At 37.7% G+C, this 23697-nt stretch overlaps 2 protein-coding genes across 2 annotated transcripts; one reads left to right on the top strand and one right to left on the bottom strand.

Moving 5' to 3' along the window:
* Nucleotides 1-7806: 7806 nt before the first annotated feature.
* Nucleotides 7807-12773, top strand: LOC107792859 (uncharacterized protein At4g06598). The gene is made up of 5 exons (XM_016615109.2): nucleotides 7807-8015; nucleotides 8728-9411; nucleotides 11083-11158; nucleotides 11621-11747; nucleotides 12344-12773. Exons 2-5 carry the CDS (start codon nucleotides 8852-8854, stop codon nucleotides 12469-12471), a joined length of 891 nt encoding a protein of 296 aa, XP_016470595.1. The 5' UTR covers nucleotides 7807-8015; nucleotides 8728-8851; the 3' UTR covers nucleotides 12472-12773.
* A 652-nt stretch (nucleotides 12774-13425) lies between these two features.
* LOC107792857 (vacuolar protein sorting-associated protein 60.1) lies at nucleotides 13426-18052 on the bottom strand. Its single transcript, XM_016615108.2, has 7 exons — nucleotides 17749-18052; nucleotides 16208-16359; nucleotides 15437-15530; nucleotides 14530-14601; nucleotides 14309-14420; nucleotides 14080-14228; nucleotides 13426-13737 (listed from the first exon to the last, which is right to left on the bottom strand). Exons 1-7 carry the CDS (start codon nucleotides 17815-17817, stop codon nucleotides 13684-13686), a joined length of 702 nt encoding a protein of 233 aa, XP_016470594.1. The 5' UTR covers nucleotides 17818-18052; the 3' UTR covers nucleotides 13426-13683.
* Between the last annotated feature and the right edge of the window lie 5645 nt (nucleotides 18053-23697).

The following is a 23697-nucleotide window of genomic DNA, read 5'->3' as shown; positions in this document are numbered from 1 at the left end:
TTATATATATAGAGAAAAAACCTAAACGAAATAAGCAAGTCTAAAACAAAAAAGAGACAAAATAGGCCTAAATCCGAAGCGAACACCTCGCGATATGCTATGCGACGCCTGCTCTAACGCGAGCAGTGAAGCTCGCGTCGCCTGGTGCTTTACTGCTTCGTTTCTCGTTAATTTGATTCGCTGCCTCATTTCAATTCTTTCACGTTTTTTTTGTCTTCCTTGTTTCAATTTTTCTTTTGTCCTCTTTTGTCTTCTTTTAATTTCTTTTTATTTTCTTTTGATTTTTTCTTGTCCCCTATTAAATAATTACAACTTCATTTTTATAGTGGGTAAAATACACATAAAATCTCTACTTTGCTTTATTTTTGTATTTAACGTACCTACACATAAAATAAATTCAATTAAGCATAAATATAGTATAGTTTAGCATTAAAGCACCTAAATGTAAGGTAAGTAATGCATTAAAAATATATAATTATAGCCAAACATCACATAAAACGTTTTCAAGAAATTACGATTCAAAAATTACAGCAAAAGTACCATATCTTTTTCAAAATATTCGAAAAAAATATTAATAAATAAAATTCATTTACCTTGCCAAACAGTATCATTTTTCCAGACGAGAAAGTATTGAACTTCAACGATGTTTATCACAATTTATATGATAATGACTTCAAGTTTATCAATATGGTAAGTGGGATATATTGTGGATTTTATCTCATCAATCTTTTAATTTGCTTTTATATGATTTGCTGAATGCTTATTACCACTTTTATATCTTTTTATAAAAGCCCCCACTTAGTTAATTGCTTCTAAGTAGAGTTGTCAATATGGGCGGGGGCGGGCTAGCCTATTCCACGTGGGCTTTAGCAATTGACGAGCTGGGCTGGGCTAGTCCACCATTTTGATGGGCCTTATAATAGTCAGCCCATCCCAACCCTATGTGAGTTGGGGGCTCCCACAGGCTGGCCCATCATTTTTTAAAATATAATTTTATATTTTTTTCTTTAAGTTCTAAACTAAAAAAAGATAACTATTTAAAAGTTACAAAAATCTTATTGGAAAAATTTCACAAAACTTAATAATTTTTTATATTGTTCTAATATCACAATAAATACTAAAAAAGTAAAAGAAAGGACTATATTTCATTCACTAAAAGTCAAAACTCAAAATAAATTATTCAATAGAACGTCCACGACGCTTATGAGATATCCAATATATTATCTTCATCAAACACATTTGAATCCGCTTGTGAGAATGTTGTCTTAACATCTTCACTTTCATCTACATCTACAATTCGTATATAATATTAATTAGTTAAATATTAAGAAAAATTAAAATTTTAAAACTAATTAACATTTTAAGACTTTGATCTTTTAATATGATGAGCTTAATAAACTTTAAGCTTGAGATATTTTTCTTGTTATTTTTTGTGCCATATACTTTTTATATTTTAAATACGTATTTTTATTAGGCCCACGGGCCGACCCAGCCTAGCCTCACGGGTCACGGGCTTACTCAGGCCGAGCTTAAAAGCCTCTTTTTAAATGGGCTCCGAAAATTCTAATCCAATCATACTAAACCACGGATTGGGCTGACCTAATGGGCCAAACCCATATTGACGGCTATACCTCTGAGTAATCAATCACAAGTAGGAAGCTTTTTTGGCTTTACATTTGGTTATTGCAATATTTTTTAAAATTTACATCTTAAAATTAGACAATCGATCACAATTGCAACACAAGTAGATTCTCATAAGCATTCTTTTTTTCCTTGCTAAATTGAATGGTATGATTTACGAAGGTCCTTACAACGTTGTATTCCCTATTTTCCTTGTTCTTTTTATTTTTGTTCAACAGACAAGACGGCTATTAAGTTAATTACGAACTATGATAAACTCTTATTTGAAAGAGGTCACCAATGAACGCCCCAAATGATAAAAAAAATTAAATGGATTTGGAACAGTCCTTCTACGTTAACTTATAATATATGGTAGAATTATAATATTTTAGTCCTACATTTCAACAATGAGTGACGGGTCTAGTGAAATGGACTGAGATGTGAAATTTGATACACAAGTTATCCCTAAGAGAGAGAGTTTCAAGTACCTAGGGTCTATTATCTAAGGAAATAGAGAGATAGACGAAGATGATACACATTGTATTGGAGCGGGGTGGATAAATTGGAGGCTCCCATCCGGTGTTTTTATGTGACAAGAATATGCCTCTTTAATGACAAATTTTACAGAGTGGTGGTTAGATCAACTATGTTGTATGGGGCTGAATACTGGTTAGTCAAAAACTCGCATGTCCAAATATGAATGTAGCAGAGATGAGGATGTTGAGATGGATGTGTGAGCATACCAGGATGGATAGGATTAGGAATGAAGATATTCGGGCCAGAGTGGGAGTGTCTCCGGTGGAGGACAAGATGCGGAAAGCTAGACTTAGATGGTTTGAGCATGCGAAAAGGAGAAACACAAATGCCTTAGTAAGGAGGTGTGAGAGGTTGGTGTTGGTGGGGCTGAAAAGAGGTAGATGTAGGCCGAAGAAGTATTTGGGAGAGGTGATTAGGCATGATATAACATTACTTCAGCTCACCGAGGACATAACCCTTGATAGGAAGGTGTGGAGGTCGAGAATCTAGGTAGACGACTAGTAGGTAGTCGAAAGTATTAGTGTTAGACATGCATCTCGTTATTGTAAGATTTATTACTTGTTATTCCTTTCATTTTATTTTCTTACTATCTTGTTGTTATTGCTTGGTGATATTGCTTTTTTCTCGTCTTTTGTGAGTCGACGGTCTATCGGAAATAACCTTTCTAGTCTCTACATTCAAGATATGGACACACTACCCTTTCCAAACCCCACCTGTAGAATTACACTGAGTTTATTGATGTTACATTTCAACAAATCAAACAACAATAACTACAACAACCCAATGCAATTTCACAAGTGGGGTCTGAAGAGGGTAGTGAGTACGCAGACCTTCCCCCTACCCCGAGGGAGTTGAGAGGCTGTTTCCGAAAAACCGTCGGTTCAAAAAGACGAACAGAGACAATAAATTAGTACCATCAATAGAAATCACAGAAATAATAACAGCAACATAAGGACCAGAAAATAGATGAAAAACAATAACAATAACAAGTAAATAAAGCCCGTTACTAGAATAGTGCGAACACAATATTAACCACTAGTAATCTAAGATAAAATCCTATCAAACTAGTCTCTCATCCGGAACGATGTAGAAAAATGCTCAACTACCTTTTAACCTACAACCCTGATGTTCGACCTCCACACCTTCCTATCAAGGGTCATGTTCTCGAATCTGAAGCAACACCATGTCTTGCCTGATCACCTCTCCCCAATACTTCTTAGACCGCCCTCTACCTTTTCTCGTACCAGCCAAAGCTAACCACACAGACCTCCTTACCGGGTCTTCTAAGCTTCTCATCCGCATGTGCCCGAACCATCTTAGCCTCGCTTCTCGTATCTTGTCATGTATAGGAGTCACGCTCACCTTCTCCTGAATATCTTCATTTCTAATCTTATCCATCCTAGTATACCCGCACATCCACCTCAACATTCTCATTTCTGCTACTTTCATCTTCTGGATATGCGAGTTCTTAACTGGCCAATACTCTGCCCCATACAACATAACTGGTCTAACCACCGCTCTATAAAATTTACCTTTGAGCATCGGTGACACTTTCTTATCACACAGGACTCCATATACTAACCTCCATTTCATCCACCCTACCCTATACATTATGCAACATCCTCGTCAATTTCCCCATCCTCCTAACTAACCGATCCTAAGTACTTGACTTGCCTCTCTTGGGGATGACATGTGATCCAAGCCTCACGTCTTCATTTTAATTTTTAGATGTACAATTTCAGTCGACAAAGTCGTACTCTTTAGATGTTCTTGCGAGAAGCTTTAATTATATTTCATTATCTATCTTTTAAATAATTTCCATTTGAAATAGTACATCTGATAGTGTAATTTGACTATTAAATTCGCATATTAGAAGTTCGTTTTTATACAATAATAACACAAAATATTTTAAAATATTTCTTAGTATTAAGTTTCATTTGATCTATTTATAATCAGTACAAACAATCTGCAACATAACCAATTTGCCCTTTTAATAGTCAATGAAAGTTGAACCCATACCGATACTGCCGATGCTCCTTTGACTTAATTACCCATCCGTCTATGTAACACTTTTTACTTTTTAGTTCGTCCTAAGAAAATATTACTTTTGTATATTTAAAAATAATTTAACTCAAAAATTCTCATTATACCTTTAATGAGATAATTATATGCAAATATCTAAAGCTTATTTTAGATTATAAGTTTCAAATTTTTTTATTTCTTTATTGAATTTCGTATCAAATCAAATAATGCTACATAAATTGAGATGAAGAAAGTATTTAAGAATAACTTGATAAGCATTAAGTGCTTTAAAATACTTTTAATAATTGAAACTAATTTGAATAGAAGTTAAACTAAAGTAACTGGAATGACTTAGACTTTATTATAGAAAATATAAATTAAAAAGTTTCAGGATAAAAATTAACACAAAAACGGAATGAATAGAAAATTCATTTACAAAAGATATCACGAATAAAATAACAAAACTAGTTATCACCACCAAAAAATGCCTATAAACTAAAAAGATTATTTTGCCAATTTTTGGCTTTTAAATTTTTTTAATATTAGAAGCTGCTAGATATGGGGGCTTGGAAGAGTAGTGGGAATGCGAGTGGCATGTGAACCACGCCCACGAGTTGCATTAGAGCAGCTGCGAGAGAGATATTAGGGGTCTCGAAAGGATACTCTGGTGGTCACAAAGGGGACTGGTGGTAGAATGGAGAGGTCCAAGGAAAAGTGAAAACCAAGAAAGCAACGTATTTGAAGCTACTGAAGAGCGTGGCGAGGAAGATAAGAGGACGAATAGGGAGTAGTATAAGATGACTAAGAAGGAAGCAAAGTTAGCGATTACTGCGGCAAAGACTGCAACATTTGGTTGTTTATACGAAAAACTTAAAGGCAAAGAAGGGGAGAAGAAGCTATTCAGGCTAGCTAAGGTGAGAGAAAAGAAGGCACATGACCTGAACCAAGTGAAGTGCATCAAGGACGAGGACGACAAAGTTTTGTTGTATGAGGCACATATTCGTCGGAGATGGCAGATTTACTTTCATAGACTCTAGAACGAAGAGGGGGTAATAACATTGTGCTGGGGGATATGAAATACTCTGAGAGTCAACGAAACTTTGGATATTGTAGATGTATTAGAGTTGATGAGATTAAGGGGGTTATGCATAAGAGGAGCAGGGATAGAGCGATCGGGCCAGACGAAATCCAGATAAAATTTTGGAAAAGCGTGGGCAGGGTGGGCTTGGAGCGGCTTATTGAGTTATTTGATGCTATTTTAAAATGAAGAAAATGCCCGGGGAGTGGAGGTGGAGTATGATGATCCCATTGTACAAGAACAAGGATGATACTCAAAATTTGTAATAAATATCGGGGTATTAAATTGCTAAGTCATACTATGAAAGTATAGGAGATGATGATGGAGTTGAGGGTGAGAAGAAATATGTCTATCTCTGAGAACTAGTTTGAATTTATACTGGGACGTTCCACTACGGAAACCATCCACCTTGTTAGGAGACTGATAGAGCAGTATAAGGAGAGAAGAGGGACTTACATATGGTATTCATCGGCCTAGAAAAGGCTTACAATAAAGTATAACGAGAGGTCCTGTGGAGGTGTTTGGAGGCGAGGGGGTACCTATGGGACAATGAGAGGGGACTCAGATCACATTCCAATTGTGATGGGGTTGCACCAGGGTCAGCTTCAACTCTTTCTTATTTGCCCTAATAATAGATGCACTGACGCGCCACATCCAAGGGGATATATTATGGTACATGTTATTTGTAGATGACATTGTATTTATTGACGAGACGTAAGGCTGTGTTAACGCGAGGTTAGAGGTAGATATTGGAATCTAAAGGTTTCAAGTTGAGCAGGACCAAGACAAAATACTTAAAGTGAAAGTTCAGTGGTACGACTCATGAAGCGGATGGATTCACAAGTCATCCTATGAGAAAAAGTTTTAAATATTTTGGGTCAGTTATACAAGAGGATGGGGGATTGATGAGGATGTCAATCGTATTAGGGCGGGGTGGATAAAATAGAGGCTTGCTTATGGTATTTTACGTGACAAGAGAGTGCCACCAAAACTTAAACGTAAGTTCTACAGAGTAGTATTTAGACCAACTATGTTGTATGGGGCTGAGTATTGGCTAGTTAAGAGCTCGCATATCCAGAAGATGAGGGTAGTTGAAATGAGGATATTGAGATGGATGTGCGGACATACCAGGATTGATAGAATTAAGAATGAAGTTATTCGAGATAAGGTGGGCGTAGTCCCGGTGGAAGACAAGATGCAGGAAGCTAGACTTAAATAGTTCGGACATGTGAAGAGGAGAGACATAGACACGCCAATGAGGAAGTATGAGAGGTGGACCTTGGAGGGCCTGATGAGAGGTGGACCTTGGAGGGCCTGATGAGAGGTAGAGGTAGGCCAAAAAAGTGTTATGGTAAGGTGATTAGGCAAGACATGGCGATACTCCAGATTACCAAGGACATAACCTTTGATAGGAAAGTGTGGAAGTCGAGGATAAGGGTAGAACATTAGGTGACCGAGTGATTTTTCTTGTTCTTACTAATTGCATTAATACATACTCTCAGTATTGCTTTTAGTCTTAGGTTTCTATTATTGCTTGTTGTTGTTTTCATTTTGGTCATCTTATTATATTGTTGTTTTAATGATTCTTTTCTATGGCTCCTCAATGTTGTGTCTGGGTTTCTACTTTTCATTACTGTTGTGCTTATGCTTCACTGAGCCGAGGGTCTATTGGAAACAACCTCTCTATCTCCATGAGATAGTGGTAAGGTCTGCTTCCGCACTTCCCTCCCCAAACCCCACAATATGAGATTACACTGAATTTGTTATTATTGTAAAAGCTTTTTATATTACCAATGCATAAATAAAGTGAAAAATTGCACCAACATGAGCTGTGGTGGATGTGTATGATCTCTACACCACTAACTAAAAGTTTCGGGTTCGGGTTCGAACCCTAAGTATGAAAAAATTCTATTAGGAAGCGCTTCCTCCTTAAATGAGCCTTATATATCGTGAATCCAAATATAATAGAGCATCCCTACGAGTTCGGACATTGAATAAACCCAGCCTAAAGAAAGTGAAAATTGCAATTAACTTACCGATCTATATCTAAGAAAATGACCACCAAAGATTCTAGTGAGATTCTTAATATCCATAATATCTCTCAATTAAGTAAAGGTCTTGTATCCGAATTTGAGATGCTTATATTATCTTTCTGATTTTTATTTGCTGTCACAAATTCTATTTGCTTATTTTTGTCTGAGCTGAAGGTCTCTCGGAAACAACCTCTCTATCCCTCCAGAATACGGATAAGGTCGATGTACATTCTATCCTACTGGGTTGTTGTTGTAGTATTCGAGTTTGAGAATGAAAGAAATTCTAATAAAAACTTTTCCCTTTAATAAATCTTACACGTGTTAATTTAAATTAATCTCCAAAGAAAAATGAAATTTATTTGGAAGGATTCAAAGGAAAAAGGAAAAAGAGGGAAAGTTAAAATTTTATACCCAACATAAGAAAAGTGAAGATGAGCTGTGAACAACTCAAAGCTGTCAAATAGTACATACCAAATTCTCTCTTTTAACAACATTGTCCATTGGTAAATTAGAAATGAAGTGAGTAGTAATGGGGCTGTGAGAGAGTGACTGTGTTATTGAATCCTCCCTATCTAATCTATCAACTTGCTACTACTTAAACAACATTGGCATTTGCATTTTGCACATAAACACTCAAAGCTACTGCTTCTCTTTTCCTCACTCCTTCCACCCCCCCCCCCCCCCCAAAAAAAAAAAAAATCCCACCAAGAAAGAGAAGAAATAAGGTATGCCCAGAATATTTTTTCAAGAATTTAGAAGAAAAAAAAGATACAGTTTTTTGTTTGTGGGGTTCTTTTCTTTTTTGTTTTTTGTAACAATTCTCTTGATGTTCTTCCTTTGACAATGTGTTTTTCTGTTGTTAAAAAACTTGAGGGTTTAGTGTTCAGTTTGGGTTTTGGATTTCTTTCTAGTGCTTAATCAATGGGGAATGTAGATTGTGTAATTTGCCTTATCTTGCTTCCTATTTTTCCTCCTTCTCTGTTTTTTGTACTTTGCATTATTCCTTTTCTGCATTTGGGTATTTTTGGTTTCTTGGTTTGCTGTTTCATCGAGGGTTTAATAGATATTTTCAAAGTGAACTCAAAATTCTTTTTGTTTTATTGTTCTCTTTTGCTCCCCAGGCTCATTGTTTTAAATTTGGGAAGTAAAATAGGCTAATTTATTATAAAATAATCTTTCCTATGAACTTTAACCTACTGAGAAATTATTCTTATATTATGAAATACAGGGGAACAAATTCAGATACTTAAATGTCATAAGCTCTTTTGTGCTTCTAGCTATTGATTTTCTTGCCTAGACTTAACTCCCAATTGTTTTACTCTCCAATATAAAATTCTTGGATTTCTGTTCTCATGGAATTTTTGGTTGATTTTTAATACTTTTTTTAAAAAACAAAATATAATTTCTAATTTTCATGTTTTGTAAAACTTTTTGTAGAATTTAGGTTATAAGATGATGGAAGAAACATGGGAGAAAGACTTCTTGTATTAGATTCTGTTGTGAAGGAGTGAAAAACAAAATCATAAAGCTTTGATAGGGTCACTTAGTAGTTAAGTTCACCATGTCAAGACAAGCTCATCTTCCGCCTCGCTGCCCGTTTCAGAAGAAACCATTAACTAGTCCAGTTCAAGACCCTTTTAACCCAACATCACACCAACATAACCCGTTACCTCCTCGACATCATAAGTCTATTTCACAGAGCTATATCTTAGAGGAGCAGCCCGCATGGCTTGATGAGCTGCTGAATGAATCGAACTCAAATTCCGATGGCATAATGCATAGGAGATCAGCTAGTGATTCTTTTACGCTTTTGGATGGTCTTGTTTCGTTGGAAGGTTTCGATAAGCTTGACGAAACTGAATCCAATGCATCTTGTGAATCGGATAGTAGTTTGAAGACTAATTGCGTCTATGGTCCTAATTCGCCCCGTGGAAAGAGCAATGTAACCTTTGCTGAGAATGCTATAGTTTCAGCATTATCGGAATATGTGTCTCCAAACCCTTTACAATATTTAGATAGGTGTATTTCTGTGTCTGGAGCTGCACAATCGGAGTTAGCAGTAGCAGGCAATGTCTCTGGTGCAGCTGATGATGTCAATGCTGAGGCAAAGGCAATGAAACGGTTAGATTCCAGATTCTTATGCTTATTCCAAGATTTTTCATTATTAGTTGATGATGTATTATCTATATCTACTTTTCTGTTGTTAAATGCGTATTATTTTTGGTAGAGCAACATCACTCCAAATGTTCCCTGAAATTATGAGGCATGCACCTTATAAAATTGCTAATATTTCTAGTTTGTGTTTTGTACAGGGTCAGCATCCTCTTGTATAAATACAAACTTAAGATTGCTTATTTTATAGGAAAAAGCAACTGCTATTAGCATGAATTAGGAACTTAAATTATATTATTTCAGTTTGGTTAAATGGCTACCATAGGCACTAATAATCTCATTGACTTAGCTGCATAGAGGGAGCAGTTTGCAATATCTTGAAAACGCATAATAATTGTGGTAACTGATAAAGGATACACATATATCTAGTGTTAGTGATCTTCCCTTGTGCAGCTTGATCTTCATGGTCAATTGACATTCTCCCTAAGGGACCTATGAGTTGTAATGATACACTTAGAGAGCTCATCCAACTTCCAAAATCAGCAAGTTTTTCCAATTGAAAAGGGAAATCGAGAGAACTCAAAAGAGTTCTTTTATGAAATACTGTCTGGTTAATAAAGAATGCCGTTTTGGTTCCTTCTATCCTATGAAGACGTCTTTCCACTTTGTTACACAAGTTGTTGAAATGCTTCTTACTCATTGTAGACATATGGCCCAGAGAAGCTTCTTTTACTTTTTTAACGACCGTCTATTAGTTAAATCTCTTGCATTATTGGAAATTTGATGTGCCTGTTGGGTCGTCTTTACCAAATCTTATCTGGAGGTATTAGGTGCTGAAAAAGTAGGTTTATCATGATGTTCAATTTTTTGAAGAACGAACTTGACAAGCTCTTCTAAATGGAGTGAAAATGCCAAAAACCTTTTGCATCAATGTTTTGCTCAATCCCTTTCAGCGCGCGGCTAATCTCTCTTTACCGGAGGTATTAGGTGCTGAAAAAGTAGGTTTATATATGATATTGAATTTTTTGAAGAACGACCTTGACAAACTCTTCTAAATGGAATGAAAATGCCAAAAAACTTTGCATCAATGTCTCACTCAATCCCTTTCAGCGCGTGGCTAATCTCTCTTTGTTCAATTCTTGTTCATTGGCTGATTATGTTAAGGAGTTTCAATTGCAAAGTTTAACTGTCAGTAGTTAAATCATCTATGCAACAAATAAAGTACCAACCCCATTGAGAACTGCCCTGTCACTCGTCATTCTTTAAGCCTATACTGCTACTAAGGATAGGGTTAACGCTCCAATTTTACGGGGTATGCCTGGACTTGTGAAAAGCAGCACCATGCGAAATTCATGACCAACTGAATCCCGAAATATTGGTAGATAACAAATGAGATTGCTACGGTGTTATATTATTTCTGTTCTAGCGATCATTCCGTATTACCTATTTTTGTCAAACTTTCTCAGTAGTTGTCCCAACAATTTTCCTTTTTAAACTATCCCCCTACTTAATATTAATTACTAAAAAAATTTTATAATAAAATTGTTAACTTGCTTAGTGTATGCTCTTGTTTCATATTATTTTCAAGTCTGTCAAAAATCAGGAGGATTTATATCATTCTAAGACATTTTCTAGAGAAATATACAACAGTTGACGATTATTTTGGCAATTCATATACAGGCATCCTGGACAGCGGTCAAGAGTCCGTAAACTTCAATACATTGCTGAACTAGAGAGAACTGTCAACACATATGAGGTACTTGCTATGATGTAGGGAATACTGCCCTGTTACCATTACTACAATCCGACTTTTTCCGAAGCTTTCCTTTAATGAAAAATTCATAATGTGGATATGAGTTGGGCTTCACATATAAGTTAAAACAGCACAGATTAAGGAATTGATTAATCACTATAAGATTGACTTGAGGGAAGACCATGATTCGAAATCATAGTTGAGATCCCAATGTTATATTAAGTAGTTTCGTGATAATTGAAAATGTTTTAAATCACTCCTTCAAGAACAACAATCTTTTATGACCTGAATTTAACCAAATAAAAAAATCATTGGTGGCCCTAATGCTGTTTGCATTAGTTTCTAATGATCAGTCGTGTTTTGCAAGCAACAGAATATCTAGTGTTACATAGCAATATGGTGCTTAATCTTACACACTGTTGTGTTGTGTAACTGAGTGGTGAAAGTATCACTTTTTGAATGCAGGCTCTAGAGTCAGAGTTAGCCGCCAAGGTTGCTTCTCTGCTTCAGCAGCGTGTTGCTTTATCAATGGAGAATAGAGAGCTAAAGCAACAGATGCTCAGACTTCAGCAGGAAAAAGTCATTGTTGACGGTGAGTTATTCATCTTTGGATCAATTAATCCGTCCATAATACTTATTTCATGTGTAGTTTATTGAACTAGTTACTCAACTCGTAATGATTTTCTTTTGCTTTCTTTTTTGTCTTTCCTGAACGACTTAAGTGCTGGAATTTTGTTGCACTCTATAATTGTTAAAGTCAATCAATTAACTGCTTCGTGTTCGTCTTATTTTGTTTCTTATTTGCCTCAATTATTCATGAGGTAGTAGAACACCAAAAGTTTCAGAAGTTCTCTCTTTATCTACCCTCTCTATCATTGGATTGCGAAAATTTTCCATGGAAAGACTAAATGGAATATATTATAGCTGCCGAGATTCAAAATTTCCGTTTGTAGTCAATTGCAATTCTTAGCAAGTATCATTGTGTTTTGTCTTTCTTTCACTTCATATCGGTTGATGTACCACTGCTATTCCTTTATTTGGTGTGACTTGTGCACTCAACTTTTTCTTGGTTCCTGCCTCCCCCATTGAGGGTTGGCAGCAGAAGTCCTTGATTACATGGTATTTCGAAAAAGAGGTGAAGCATAGCGCTATGCGAATGATCTGACATTATATCAAAACTCTATGCAGCCCAGTACAGGTCACTGAGAAAAGAATTGGAAAGATTGAGATATTTAGCACATTCTCCCAACTTCAAGAAGCTTAGTTCTGCTGCTGCTTGGCAGATGCTGGACTTTGGAAAGCTGGATCTCAACTAAAGGAAGTTGATCTCTTTGGGCATATTTTTCTTCATTACAACATCCTTCAAAATGTTATTGATGGAACTCCTTTAGACTCAAGCCTGTAAATCCTCTTTAGGATGTAGTAGTATGTTCCAAATGGGAATGACACTATTAGGGTTAACTGTGAATGCACTGCCTAATTGACTTCGTTTTTAATCAACTCAATGTCTCCCGCATCCTTATCTATAAATATAAAAAAAAAGAAAAGAGAAAATCTTTAGGTGGATTAAAAATCCCTTTTTAAATTGTCAGTACCACAATCTTATTTAAGGTGCAAATTATGACAACATCAGAATTGTCAGTACTGAGAAAAGGAAAGAACAATTTGTGTCGTGATTTTTGTGCATGTGCAAACAACTACATAGTTAATTCAGGTAGATAGAAGAGGGTCGAGGATCAAATTCTGTTTAACCTAAAGAGGCAAATACAACTATACCAAACGTTAGACAACCTGCATTATCTGTCAATTCGACTAGATTGGAGCCTTCCATCACGACCCTTAAATTTATACATAGAAATCTACTAGAACCGTATCTAATAGATTAATTCAATGCTAAGAACCTTAAAAGGTTAAACTCATTAAGCTTAAATTTTAATTTCATCTCAACCTTCCGTGCTAGGCAATTGGCATGCTGCATCTCAGGGGCTATTATGGCTTCCAAACATCGCCTCATATTAAGATATATAATGCGTGGGAGATAAATCCAGTTACATGCACTTCAGCACAAACATTTGGTCAAAATTCATTAGCAGGACTGCAGTAGTAGTAGTTTCCACTAAGAACAAAGTTTTACTCTGGCAGCAATTTTTACACGCACAAAATCTGATCGCCATTTTACCAGGTTTCAGCAAGGACGTTAAATACCTACCTTAAGATAGCCGAACATGGCACCAGCACCAAAATAGAGCATCTTTGCAGCCCACAACCTATTTTATAGGAAAAAACCAGACCCGGAAAGTAATCCAAAGTCCCAAATGTTGCATGTGATTTCTTTTCTTTGTTGATCAAGGATAAGATACTGAATTGCATAATACAATCAAGTATTTTGTTCATTATTACAATGAATCACCACTAGTCATTTGGAAATGGCAATGAAATATATTCTGCACACTATGTTTACACCGGGATTTTCCCAACAAACAAAGAGTAATCCCAAAGAAGTTATCAACAGTATACCACTCCTTTATTTAACCACGAATGGATGCGCGAGGGACAGCAGGTAATCCTAGTTCATCATCAGCCTGTGCATCAGAAGTAAAAGAAAAATCATCAACGTGCATTCGCTCATCCATTTCACATGAAAGAAGGGAAAACCTAACAAAAACAGAAACCAAAACAAAAAGAAAACAGGAAAAAGTGAAGCAATGGAGAGGGCTGGGAGAGGAGGCATAACAACCTTCCTTCTCAGACTGGGAAGATGTCATTTTCATACGAAAATGCAGGCTTTCCAAGTAAATAAATATAACTTCATTTTCATACGAAAAGATGCAGGCTCTAATATGCACACAAATGTATACATGCATATAACTGACTATCTACGTACAGGTAGACTAATTACTATGCCATACAACATTTGTCTTTACCTGCGGGTTAGCTCTCCCAGCTGGCATGGGTGCATGCCCGGTTGGTGCTGATGGTAGGCTAAGCTCTGCATCCAAATCGGGCTCAGGTTGAAGATATGAAGGGACACCTTCGCCTTCTGTGTCCATGTCGGCTTCCAGAGCATCAAGCTCTGCATAAAATTGACAACTTAAATGCTCATCCGACATATTTTTTACTTCTCTACATAAATATGTTGCTACTTAAGCTTACCACCCATGAGTTCTTCTTCATCAATGTCATCTGGCACGCTGTAGCTTCTACCAAGAGTCTCTTGAATTTCATTGCTCACATCCATCAGGTCCATCATTTCATCTTGCAGGTTCTAAATTTACGCATAATAATATCACAATTAACAACCATGACAAATTCGGAAAGGACTGAGGATAAATGCACAAGGATACTAAAACATAACCGCAACGAAGAATACATACATCTATATCATTAATCTTCACTGTCTTCATCATTCCTTTCAATTCCTTGTTTGCCGACTTCAAAGCTGACATCTGTTGGAATATAACCAAGTTAGTACTTGCAAATTCTACTGTATATAAATTAATCCAATTGTTCAATTGTTCCTTCAAACATCAAATCTCCAACATGGGATCACATAGGATATAGAAACTCTAGGCCACATAATGAAATCTGTTCATCGTGATAAATAAGTCTACCTCCCTACCTCTAGGGAGGTAGGCAATTGTTCACCTGATAAGCCTTGAGCTGTAATCAATGACCAGTGGGCCGCCATCAAGAAAAAATACACTTTACCATGAATTGATATAGCCCAAAAGTTCGACATTATTAACCTTAGTAACTTGAAAAACCTAATAATTATTGATCCAGGATGACCATGAGTTAAATAGACAAATCGTATTCCTTCATTTACACAAATAACATTCACTTGATGTACTCATCACTGAATCAGAGTTGTCAGTGACGCTAACTCAAGAAACCAAGAATTTCCAATCAAATGGATTGGGGTAAAGAAAATGATTCTCCCATCAAAATGTATGTTCCTTTTGAAACGAATGTTAAGACTTGAATATCAATTAAGTACTCAAACTTCAAACAAAAAAAGGCTAAATGAGGCTTGCAGAGACTTGGATTATCAGACCTAACAATAGACAAGTATCCTACAGGTGTAATCGTATAATAGTTTTTTAAAGAGTTTAACCTTTATACACTGACGGTAAAAAAGAATTTTACTTTATCAAGGCACCTAAAAGATAATTACAGGTAGCTGCCCATTTTGAGTTACGCAATTCATAAACAAAATGGGAGAAAACTAGGTATCTGAAAAAAGTAATAGTAAAGAAAGAGCATAAACTCCATTTAACATACTGTTTGCTGAGCATCTTTGATTCCTTCAGCAGCAAATGAAACTTGATCTAGGTTGTATGTCTGATTGTAGAGCATGTCACGTTGACCTTCATACCTGTTGAATATTCAACAAAATATATCATGCATTCTAAACAATAGATAAAAATAAAAACTATAAGCTTGTCAAACAAGCAAAAAATGTTTCCTCCCAAATTGGAAGAACTATCCAACCTGGAAAAAATAATATCTACCCTAAACAAGAAAGCAAAACGTAGAGAAATGTATTAAGGTAAACAGAACATTCACCATCATTAGCGGGCCATCTACTTTTGCTTCATATGAAATCCAGGTGGAGTTAATAGAGTAATCACGTATAGCTTAAGAAGTCAGACCTTTTTTCTTCTCCTTTTTTTAAATTTTAAATTTCTTTTAGTGGGTTGCAAGTTGGTGAGTTTCCAAAGTCGGAACTGATACAAGGATCAGTTCTTGTTTCATTTATTTATTGGACGAAGTAACAACAAACCCTTTCAAGAACTAGACCTTGTGAGAAAAGCTGTCAAAAGTGACTAACAAAATGTTTTTCTTCCTCATAATATGGTTACATCAATGTAACCCCACAAATGTATTTTCTCAGTTCTTTCAGCACTTTATTCTCTGTGTTTAAACAGCTCACTTATACCAGAAACTAAATGTTGACCTCTAATGCAACTATACACCTGCCCACAAAGCAGTCAATTTGAAGCTCAACAGCCGCTTTAAACCTCACTGTACTCTAATAGAGGATAGACTCACATTCTTTTCTGCTTCAATACCCTCATTGCTCGAGCTTTTACAGCTTCCTGAGCTGGACCTGGCCGGGTCTTCTTCAGCTGTTCCTTGTATCTCGCAAGTTCAGCATCAAGCTTCTTGATTTTCTCCTCTACGGTGTCACCTCTTTTATTGATCTGGACATATAAGAACTGATAAATTAGAAATCTGATGCAAAGCACGAGCACAACTTTTTTTTTACTGGAAAAGATTGTTTTATCAGGTAATGAATACACTTATGCGTTCCTTTGGTAAAATGCGTTCAAAAGGAAATTAGAAAATACAGAACAGAGAAGGCCACTAGCTCTCAGAAAGATACACATCATTCATCTCATCCAACGCATAACGAATTCGATGGACAAATACGCACGCATGAGAGATTAGAGGGCTGGTTCGAAGGAAATGGAAAAACTATGTTAGTCTAACTTTAACCGAAAATGAAAAAACAACCATATCTGCATGAAAGCAATAAGTTTGACAGTATAACAAGTTTAGAAATGACTTTGGTATGAAACGTCATGCATGCTAGCTCATGAAATACAACGCCCCACAAGTTGAAGAAGAAACAAGCACAATGCTTACTCAACACCGAATAGTTAACCATTGAACAGCACAATACTCTTAGCCTGTTTGACCTAGCATCCAAAATCTGCTTCCTTTGAAAAGAGCTTTTTTTCTATAATTGTTTTTTGAAAAAGTACTTTTGGAGAACAAGTTTATTTTTTGACTAATCAATTTGAAAAGCAGTTTCTCAATTATTAAAGCAGCAATTTGTGCTCGGCCAAGTTTCCAAAAGTGCTTCTAGGGAAAAACTACTTTTTTACCTTCTGGAAAATAGCTTCAGCTACTTGTCAAAAGCACTTATATTTTTCCTAAAAACTTGGTCAAACACCCTAACTCTCCAAAATAAGCACTTATAGCTTCCTTGAAGGTTGACCAAACATGCTATCTGCCTGTATCGTGATTAGATCATATGAATGTGAAGAAACCTTCTTGTGCACCCAGTTAAAGGAGTATAGGATTCATATACCTCTGTGAACATATACATGTACCTTTGAGCAATACTTGGGCAAGTGTCTGACAAAAAAATTGCAAAACTAAAAACAACCGCATTACATTGAAGCACCAACAAGCAAATTAAATTGAATAAACCAATTTTGTGCAAATCAGTGTATACACCAAACCATTAAACGCATGATACGGGTTATTCTTTTTTGGTCAGCTGTTGTCACTTTAATCATGGGTTAAATTAAATTTTGTTTTGCACATAATGTTGAACAAAAGTATACCAAGCTTGTTTAGAATTAATTAAACTTGGTGTATATGTATATGCCTGGCAAAGTTTTTGTATTATATCACCTATATATATGTTAGTGAATCGGTCTAATTAGGCCAACCTATATATCAAAATTTGCAACACAAATTTTCCATATCCTTATCGTAAAACAGATAGGAGTACTGTATTATAACAATCGAGCTACAATTAACGACTGCATTGGAGTAATTAAGGAGTTTAGGTACGATACCCGATCGGAAGCGTCTTGAATGGAGGGAGGAGGTTCTGTTTGTTTCTTAACACCGAAAACTCTCCTCATCTTTCTACAAACTTCTTCTCCTTCGTCGGCGGCTATGCTGTGATGAGATTTAGGGTTTTCGATTGAATTGCGAAATGGGAGATTGAGTAGAGAAACGTGTATGTAAGAACGGGAGAGAGAAATTGCAGAATTGGGAGGAGGAAGATGAATTTGTACTTACGCGGGATTCGATGACTTAGCTGAAGAAGTTTCTGGGACGAAGTTTCAGAGAAAATCAGTTTGAGTCGTTGTCAATGATGATCTGAGGTGTAGAATTTGGGGAAATCTTGTTCGTAGCTATTGCACGTGTTTATCACGTGTAATTAGGGCTGGGTCCATGGGTCCCAATTGTAATACTCCTGTTGTACTTTCTATTTGTCTTTTTTGGTTAACTAGGCTATTCTAAAATATTTTAAACCTTATCCGTTAGGGTATAATAGTAGCATTGTTTATCAGGGGTATTAGTGTTCCCCTCGCTAGGACCGAAAGTAACAATATTACAATCCAAAATTTGTCCGAGAAAACAGTCATGATTAGCAAACACCGGAGGAACTGTTATTACATAAAGTCTATCAAAAAATCCTTCTTTGCACCCTCATTTGCTAATAAATCAGCTACTTTGTTCGTCTTCTTGTAGCTGTGCTTCACCGCTACGTCTCCTAGCCTTAGGATGATTGACATGCATTCAAAAAAAACTGAGTCAAATACATGATTTCCGTTGTTAAGCATTCTTGTTACCTCAGTAGAATCAGTGTTGATTTCCAGAGGTGTTAACCCTCTTTCATCAGCAAGCTGCCATCCTCTCAGCACAGCAAAAAGCTCCGCTTGTGTATTAGTAGAGTGTTGCATGCTACCCATGAAGCCGAGTACCCAGTTCTCACTTGCATTTCTGAAAACTCATCCCACACCTCCCTAGCCCGGATTCCCCACAACAACCTATTAGTGTTAAGTTTGTAGTGGTCTCTTGGTGTGTGTGTGTGTGTGGGGGGGGGGATCCATTTGACCGTGATAGTTTTCTCTTTTGTGGCTGATTTGCCAATTGAGAAAGTGATATACTCAGTCGCTTTTGCCAAATCAACATTTGCAGTGACCATGTCTTTCTTTTTGTTGAAGAGGTTATTATTTCTGGTGATCCAGATCTGCCAAAAGCTAAAGGGGAAGAGATCTTCCCAAGTGATGATGCTATTGAAAGGCTTTCTTTTGAGTGTGGCACATGTGTTAGGCCAGTCCCGCCTATTGAAGGTAATGTTCTGAGTTTGAGCTTCAAAGGTACTCTTTGAGGTCAAAGTTTCCTAGAAGGATTTTGTTGGGGAACTCAAAGAATATGTGGGCAGATGTCTCAATGGCCTGGTTGCAGAAACAACACATTGGGTTCAAGTGTAACCCAACATGGTGGAGAAAGGATCCAATGGGAGCCTTTCATGATAGAAGAACCATATGAAGGATTTGATCTTTTTGGTGCTCTCAGTTTCCATATCCATGAGTAGTTGTTGCCTGTGTTTATTACTTCCAATGAGGCAAAGTTGGCAAGAAGAGAGTAGGCTGACCTGGTGCTGAAGAGTTCAATGGCAGTGTTTCCCCAGATCATCCTATCTTCTTTTATGGGGTTGGGTAGGATGAAAGTGTTTAGGAGCATGTTTCTGATGTTTGTAGGGATGTTTAGGGAGATGGATGAGGTATTCCAGGTCCCATTATTGTAGATTGTAGCAATTGTGGTTGACAAATCAGCTTGGGTAAGGGGACCTTCAATCATGGTCCTAATGGATGGGTGGTTTGGGATCCAGGGGTCATTGATGAAGCTGACTTTGTTCCCTGTGTGGACTACCACATCTCTTGGCTTGTGAACATGTTTTCCACCTTTTGAGAATGCATTGCCAAGTGGTAGATTTTGCTTTCTTGGTGGGTGTCTCCAGTTGCAATGTTTTGCAATAAGGGTTTTTGCCCAGAGGGAGGATGTGTTGTGATAGAGCCTCCAGGCCAGTCTAGAGTGGATGGCTTTGTTTTTTAATTCTGCCTTTTGGATTCCTAGGTATCCCTGGGACTTAGGCTTTGTGACAGTGTCCCAGGCCACAATATGCATCTTCATTTTGTTTGGTGTGGTGCCCCAGATGAAGTTCCTTTGAATTCTATCAATATCCCTAGACGTCTTTTAGGGGAGCTTGTTGTATTGCATGACATGGTTAGGGATGCTGTTCGGAGAGGCTTTTGCTAGGGTAGTCATCCATGTCATGTTTACTATGTTTGTTTTCTAACCAGACATTTTGGTATGCATGTTGTCTATGGTAAATTGAAAATCACTATTTACAGGCCTTTTGTGGAAGATAGGGAATCCCACATATTTGCCAAAGGTGGCTGTGGTTTGAATAGAAAGACTGCTGAAGTTGGACTCCATTTGGTGGGGTTGGCAGTTGGCAGAGAAGAAGGCTCTTGATTTGGCAAGATTGATTTTTTTGGCCTGATGCCTGATTGAAAGAGTTAGTGTTGATGATTGTGGTGCAATTTTTCTGGTCAGCTGTAGCAAAAAGGGTTAGATCATTAGCAAAGAACAAGTGAGAGATTTTAGGACCAGACCTGCTTATGCTAATTGGGCACCACTCCTTATTTTGGACATTCCTCTCAATAGTCTTGGAGAGTCTTTCCATACACATAATGAATAGGTAAGAAGATATAGGGTCACCCTGCCTAATGCATCTAGTAGGGTTGAATGAGTTGGTTTTGAACCTAAGAGATGAAGGTATTAAGAAGGAGTGGGTTGGAAAGGAGTCCCTAATGAGAGCTGGGAAGGTTGGGTGACAACACCACATGGATGCAAATCTAAAGGGCTTAGTAGTAGCCTCTTGGGTGCTATTATTGAGCTTGACAAGGAGAGGGTAGTGGTCAGAGTGGGTCCTAGCTAGATTAGTAACAGAAGCATCTGGGAAATCATTTACCCAGGAGTCATTAGCAAAACATCTATCAATTCTCTCAAGGATAAGGCTGGACCTTTTTTATAACGCTTGTTGGACCAAGTGTACTTACTACCTTTATAGCATAGGTCAACTAGTCTACAATAGTTAATGCAATTCCAAAATAAGTTACTTATTTTTTGTGTTAATGTGGTTTCCCCCAAATTTATCTCTTGCTTTCAAAACTTCATTAAAATCCCCACCCATAAATCAATAACCATTTAAGTGCTCAGAGATATCAATCAGGTTATCCCAAAGGGTTTTTCGATCCTCTATATAGTTACTAGCATAAATTGCAGAAAAGAACCAATGAGGGGTTGGAGGGCAGTACCTTGGCCATTGCATGGATACCCCTGTGATGTAGATGCTACTTCATCTACTTAGAGAATGGACTCTTTCCACATGATGACGATACTTCCAAAGTGGCCTATTGCTGGGAATTGAATATGTAGATCATATTGTAGTTCCTCTGTGAGCTTCTTGTGATATTCCATCTTGGTTTCCAACAAGACTAGCATTGCTGGTTTGTGAATCTTTACCATTTATGAGCAGTGTCTTCTGAAATTCGCACTATTTTCCCCATAACATTCCATATGATGAAGTTCATTAGGGGGTGTGGGTTTGTCTGGAGAGTTCCTATCGGTGCCTTGTCCGTTCCCTAGGCTAGCTTTATATCCTTCATCCTCGCTAATGGTGTCTGGGCTCTCATAACTAGAGTTAGGGTCAATAGTGGTTTCAACACTTCCTGACTCTGATGAGAGGAAAGGTTCAATCCACATCTTGCAAGAGTTTTGGGACATAGTAGGATCAGCGTCTCGCTGTAATCCACACTAAATTCCACTGCTCTTACTGCATCTAGCCATAGGGACTCCGTTCTTATTAGGCAGTAAGAGTTCTGAGGCTCCTCCTCCTTGGATGTTTTTTGAATTTTTAGTATCTTTAGGGCTTTGGTTATCTCTTTCGAAATGTTCCCCAGTGGTGGGGAGTGTTGCTTCTCTTGCATTGAATACGAAGGCTCCTGTTGGGGCTATTATTCTAGGACTGTGAACTGGGGTGTGGCAGATGGGTCCGATATTACTGGGTCTGGGAAGAATGAGATGGTGTTGAATATCTGTTGCATCAGGTTATGAACTGAAGGTGTATCGTTGGTTGACTGTAGAGGGTTGAAGCTACTCTGTAGAACCATTGACTGCCATACTTGGGCTCCAAACGTCGCCAAACCTCTAGTTAATGCTTCTGTTGTGACTCTTGCCAGATGGGCCAAATTTTGGATGATAAGCGATATTGGCTAGTTTTCCAACTGAAAATTATAGCATAGTCCCTGGTCATAGAGAGCAATCTCTAACTAGGACGCCGGCGTGTGGTCCTGTGGCGGTGGGATAATGGTCAAAACAATTGGGGGTTTGGTAGACAGATCCATTTTTGGGTTTTTTGTGTTCCTTTTTTGGGCTACTATTAATTAGAGTGTTATTGGGTAATCAAGGGTCATGGCTGATGATGGGATTGAATCGACACATGTTATTAGTGTTTCGTAACCTGTGTCTAATAACTGGCTTTGAAATTAAATAAGGATCCGGTTGAGTTGATGGAGATTATCAAATCACTTAAGATTTTGGGATTTATCAGTGATGGCACTTGAGTAACCATGGAATTTTTTACAGAGTGTATTGGTAGGGGTGATGTAGCTCGGTAGGGGCCATCATTGGTGATGCAGGCGGTGGAATGGGCTGGGTCCTCTATGGAGATTGTGGGTTTGGGGCTGATGTGGGCCTCCCCCTGAAACGTTTTCAGGCTCTCACTTGGGCCCTTTAGGCCTGTTGATTTTGTCCCTTTGGGGGCCGCCTGGGCAGTATGTTTTTGGGGTGTAGGCCCCTTATCCTTGCTGGGTATTGGGTCTTTCCTTTATAGACCCGCTTTCTTTTTTGTGCTTGTATTGGGCCGATCCCTTGTGGGCTGACTCTTAGTGGGCTGGTTCTTTGGGAGGGAAGTGTTTTCCTTTGTGTTATGAGTTGGGATGGTGTCCTGCACAGGGTTAGTCTTTGAATTATAACGGATAGTTTGTGTTTCGAGAAACTTACCGGAATTAGCGTCAAACATTCGGACTTGGATGTTGTCCATTGAGTCGGTGCTTTTACCTTTCCTGCCATGATTTGTTGTTCTTTGGCGTTGCTTAGTGGTTATGCGAGAATCTCTCTTCTTCGTCGTTATTGGCTTTAGCATTGAAACATTCTAGGCGATCCTGTGCCGAGGGGTGGATGTGTCTTCTGCCTGTGTGTGCACCCTCTCAGAGTGTGTCCCAGTCTTCCACATCCTGTACATAGGATGTTTTCCCCTTCATAAACAACCATTTGTTTGTGGTCTCTAATGGTGACAGATGTTGCAACTGGTGATTCCAGTGGGACTTGGATGCAGATTCTCGCATATTTACCCCTTAGTGTTGCTGATGTGCACGTATCAGCTTGAGTAGCTTCCCAAGTTTTCTTCCCACTTTTTCTAGTACCTCCTTGTCATAGAATTCGGTTGACAGCTGAGTAAGTCTTACCCATATAACAGTGAGGGATAGGGTGGCTTCTTGTGGGACAAATTTTGGTTCCCATCGTCTAACTGAGAGGATGTTTCCGGATAAGAACCATGGACCTTGGTGTATTGCCTTGATCAAATTTTCCTCCTTTCCAAACTTGACTCTGAAGAAGTTCCATCCTAGGTCAATCAAGATTAACTAATCGGAAGGGTTCCATAGTTCAACTAGTTTGGATCGGAGGAGATAATGTGGCGTACGCCGGCCAAAAAGTTTTATAATGACTGAGAAGCACCATGGCTCGTATAGTCTATTCTTATCTTCTTGAGAAAGGATGACTGAGCCTAGGTTTTCCTTTCCCTTTAACTCACATCTTGATTTTTCAAAGTCCGATGTATAATAGTCCGTTTGTGACGTGCCTGTTTGTCAAGAAGAATT

The sequence above is a fragment of the Nicotiana tabacum genome, chromosome 11 (genome assembly GCF_000715075.1).
Source record: "Nicotiana tabacum cultivar K326 chromosome 11, ASM71507v2, whole genome shotgun sequence".
In the NCBI taxonomy this organism is placed as follows: domain Eukaryota; kingdom Viridiplantae; phylum Streptophyta; class Magnoliopsida; order Solanales; family Solanaceae; genus Nicotiana; species Nicotiana tabacum.
This window is presented reverse-complemented; position numbering and strand designations above follow the sequence as displayed.

Bases quoted from the DNA above. Each gene is read 5' to 3' on its own strand.
- LOC107792859 (XM_016615109.2), top strand. From the start codon at position 8,852: ATGTCAAGACAAGCTCATCTTCCGCCTCGCTGCCCGTTTCAGAAGAAA. The intron at 9,412-11,082 runs GTTAGATTCCAG...ATTCATATACAG, and splicing joins GAGGCAAAGGCAATGAAACG to GCATCCTGGACAGCGGTCAA. The intron at 11,159-11,620 runs GTACTTGCTATG...TTTTGAATGCAG, and splicing joins GAACTGTCAACACATATGAG to GCTCTAGAGTCAGAGTTAGC.
- LOC107792857 (XM_016615108.2), bottom strand. From the start codon at position 17,817: ATGAGGAGAGTTTTCGGTGTTAAGAAACAAACAGAACCTCCTCCCTCC. The intron at 14,602-15,436 runs GTATGTTAAATG...ATATTCCAACAG, and splicing joins TCAAAGATGCTCAGCAAACA to ATGTCAGCTTTGAAGTCGGC. The intron at 14,229-14,308 runs GTAAGCTTAAGT...AATTTTATGCAG, and splicing joins TGAAGAAGAACTCATGGGTG to AGCTTGATGCTCTGGAAGCC.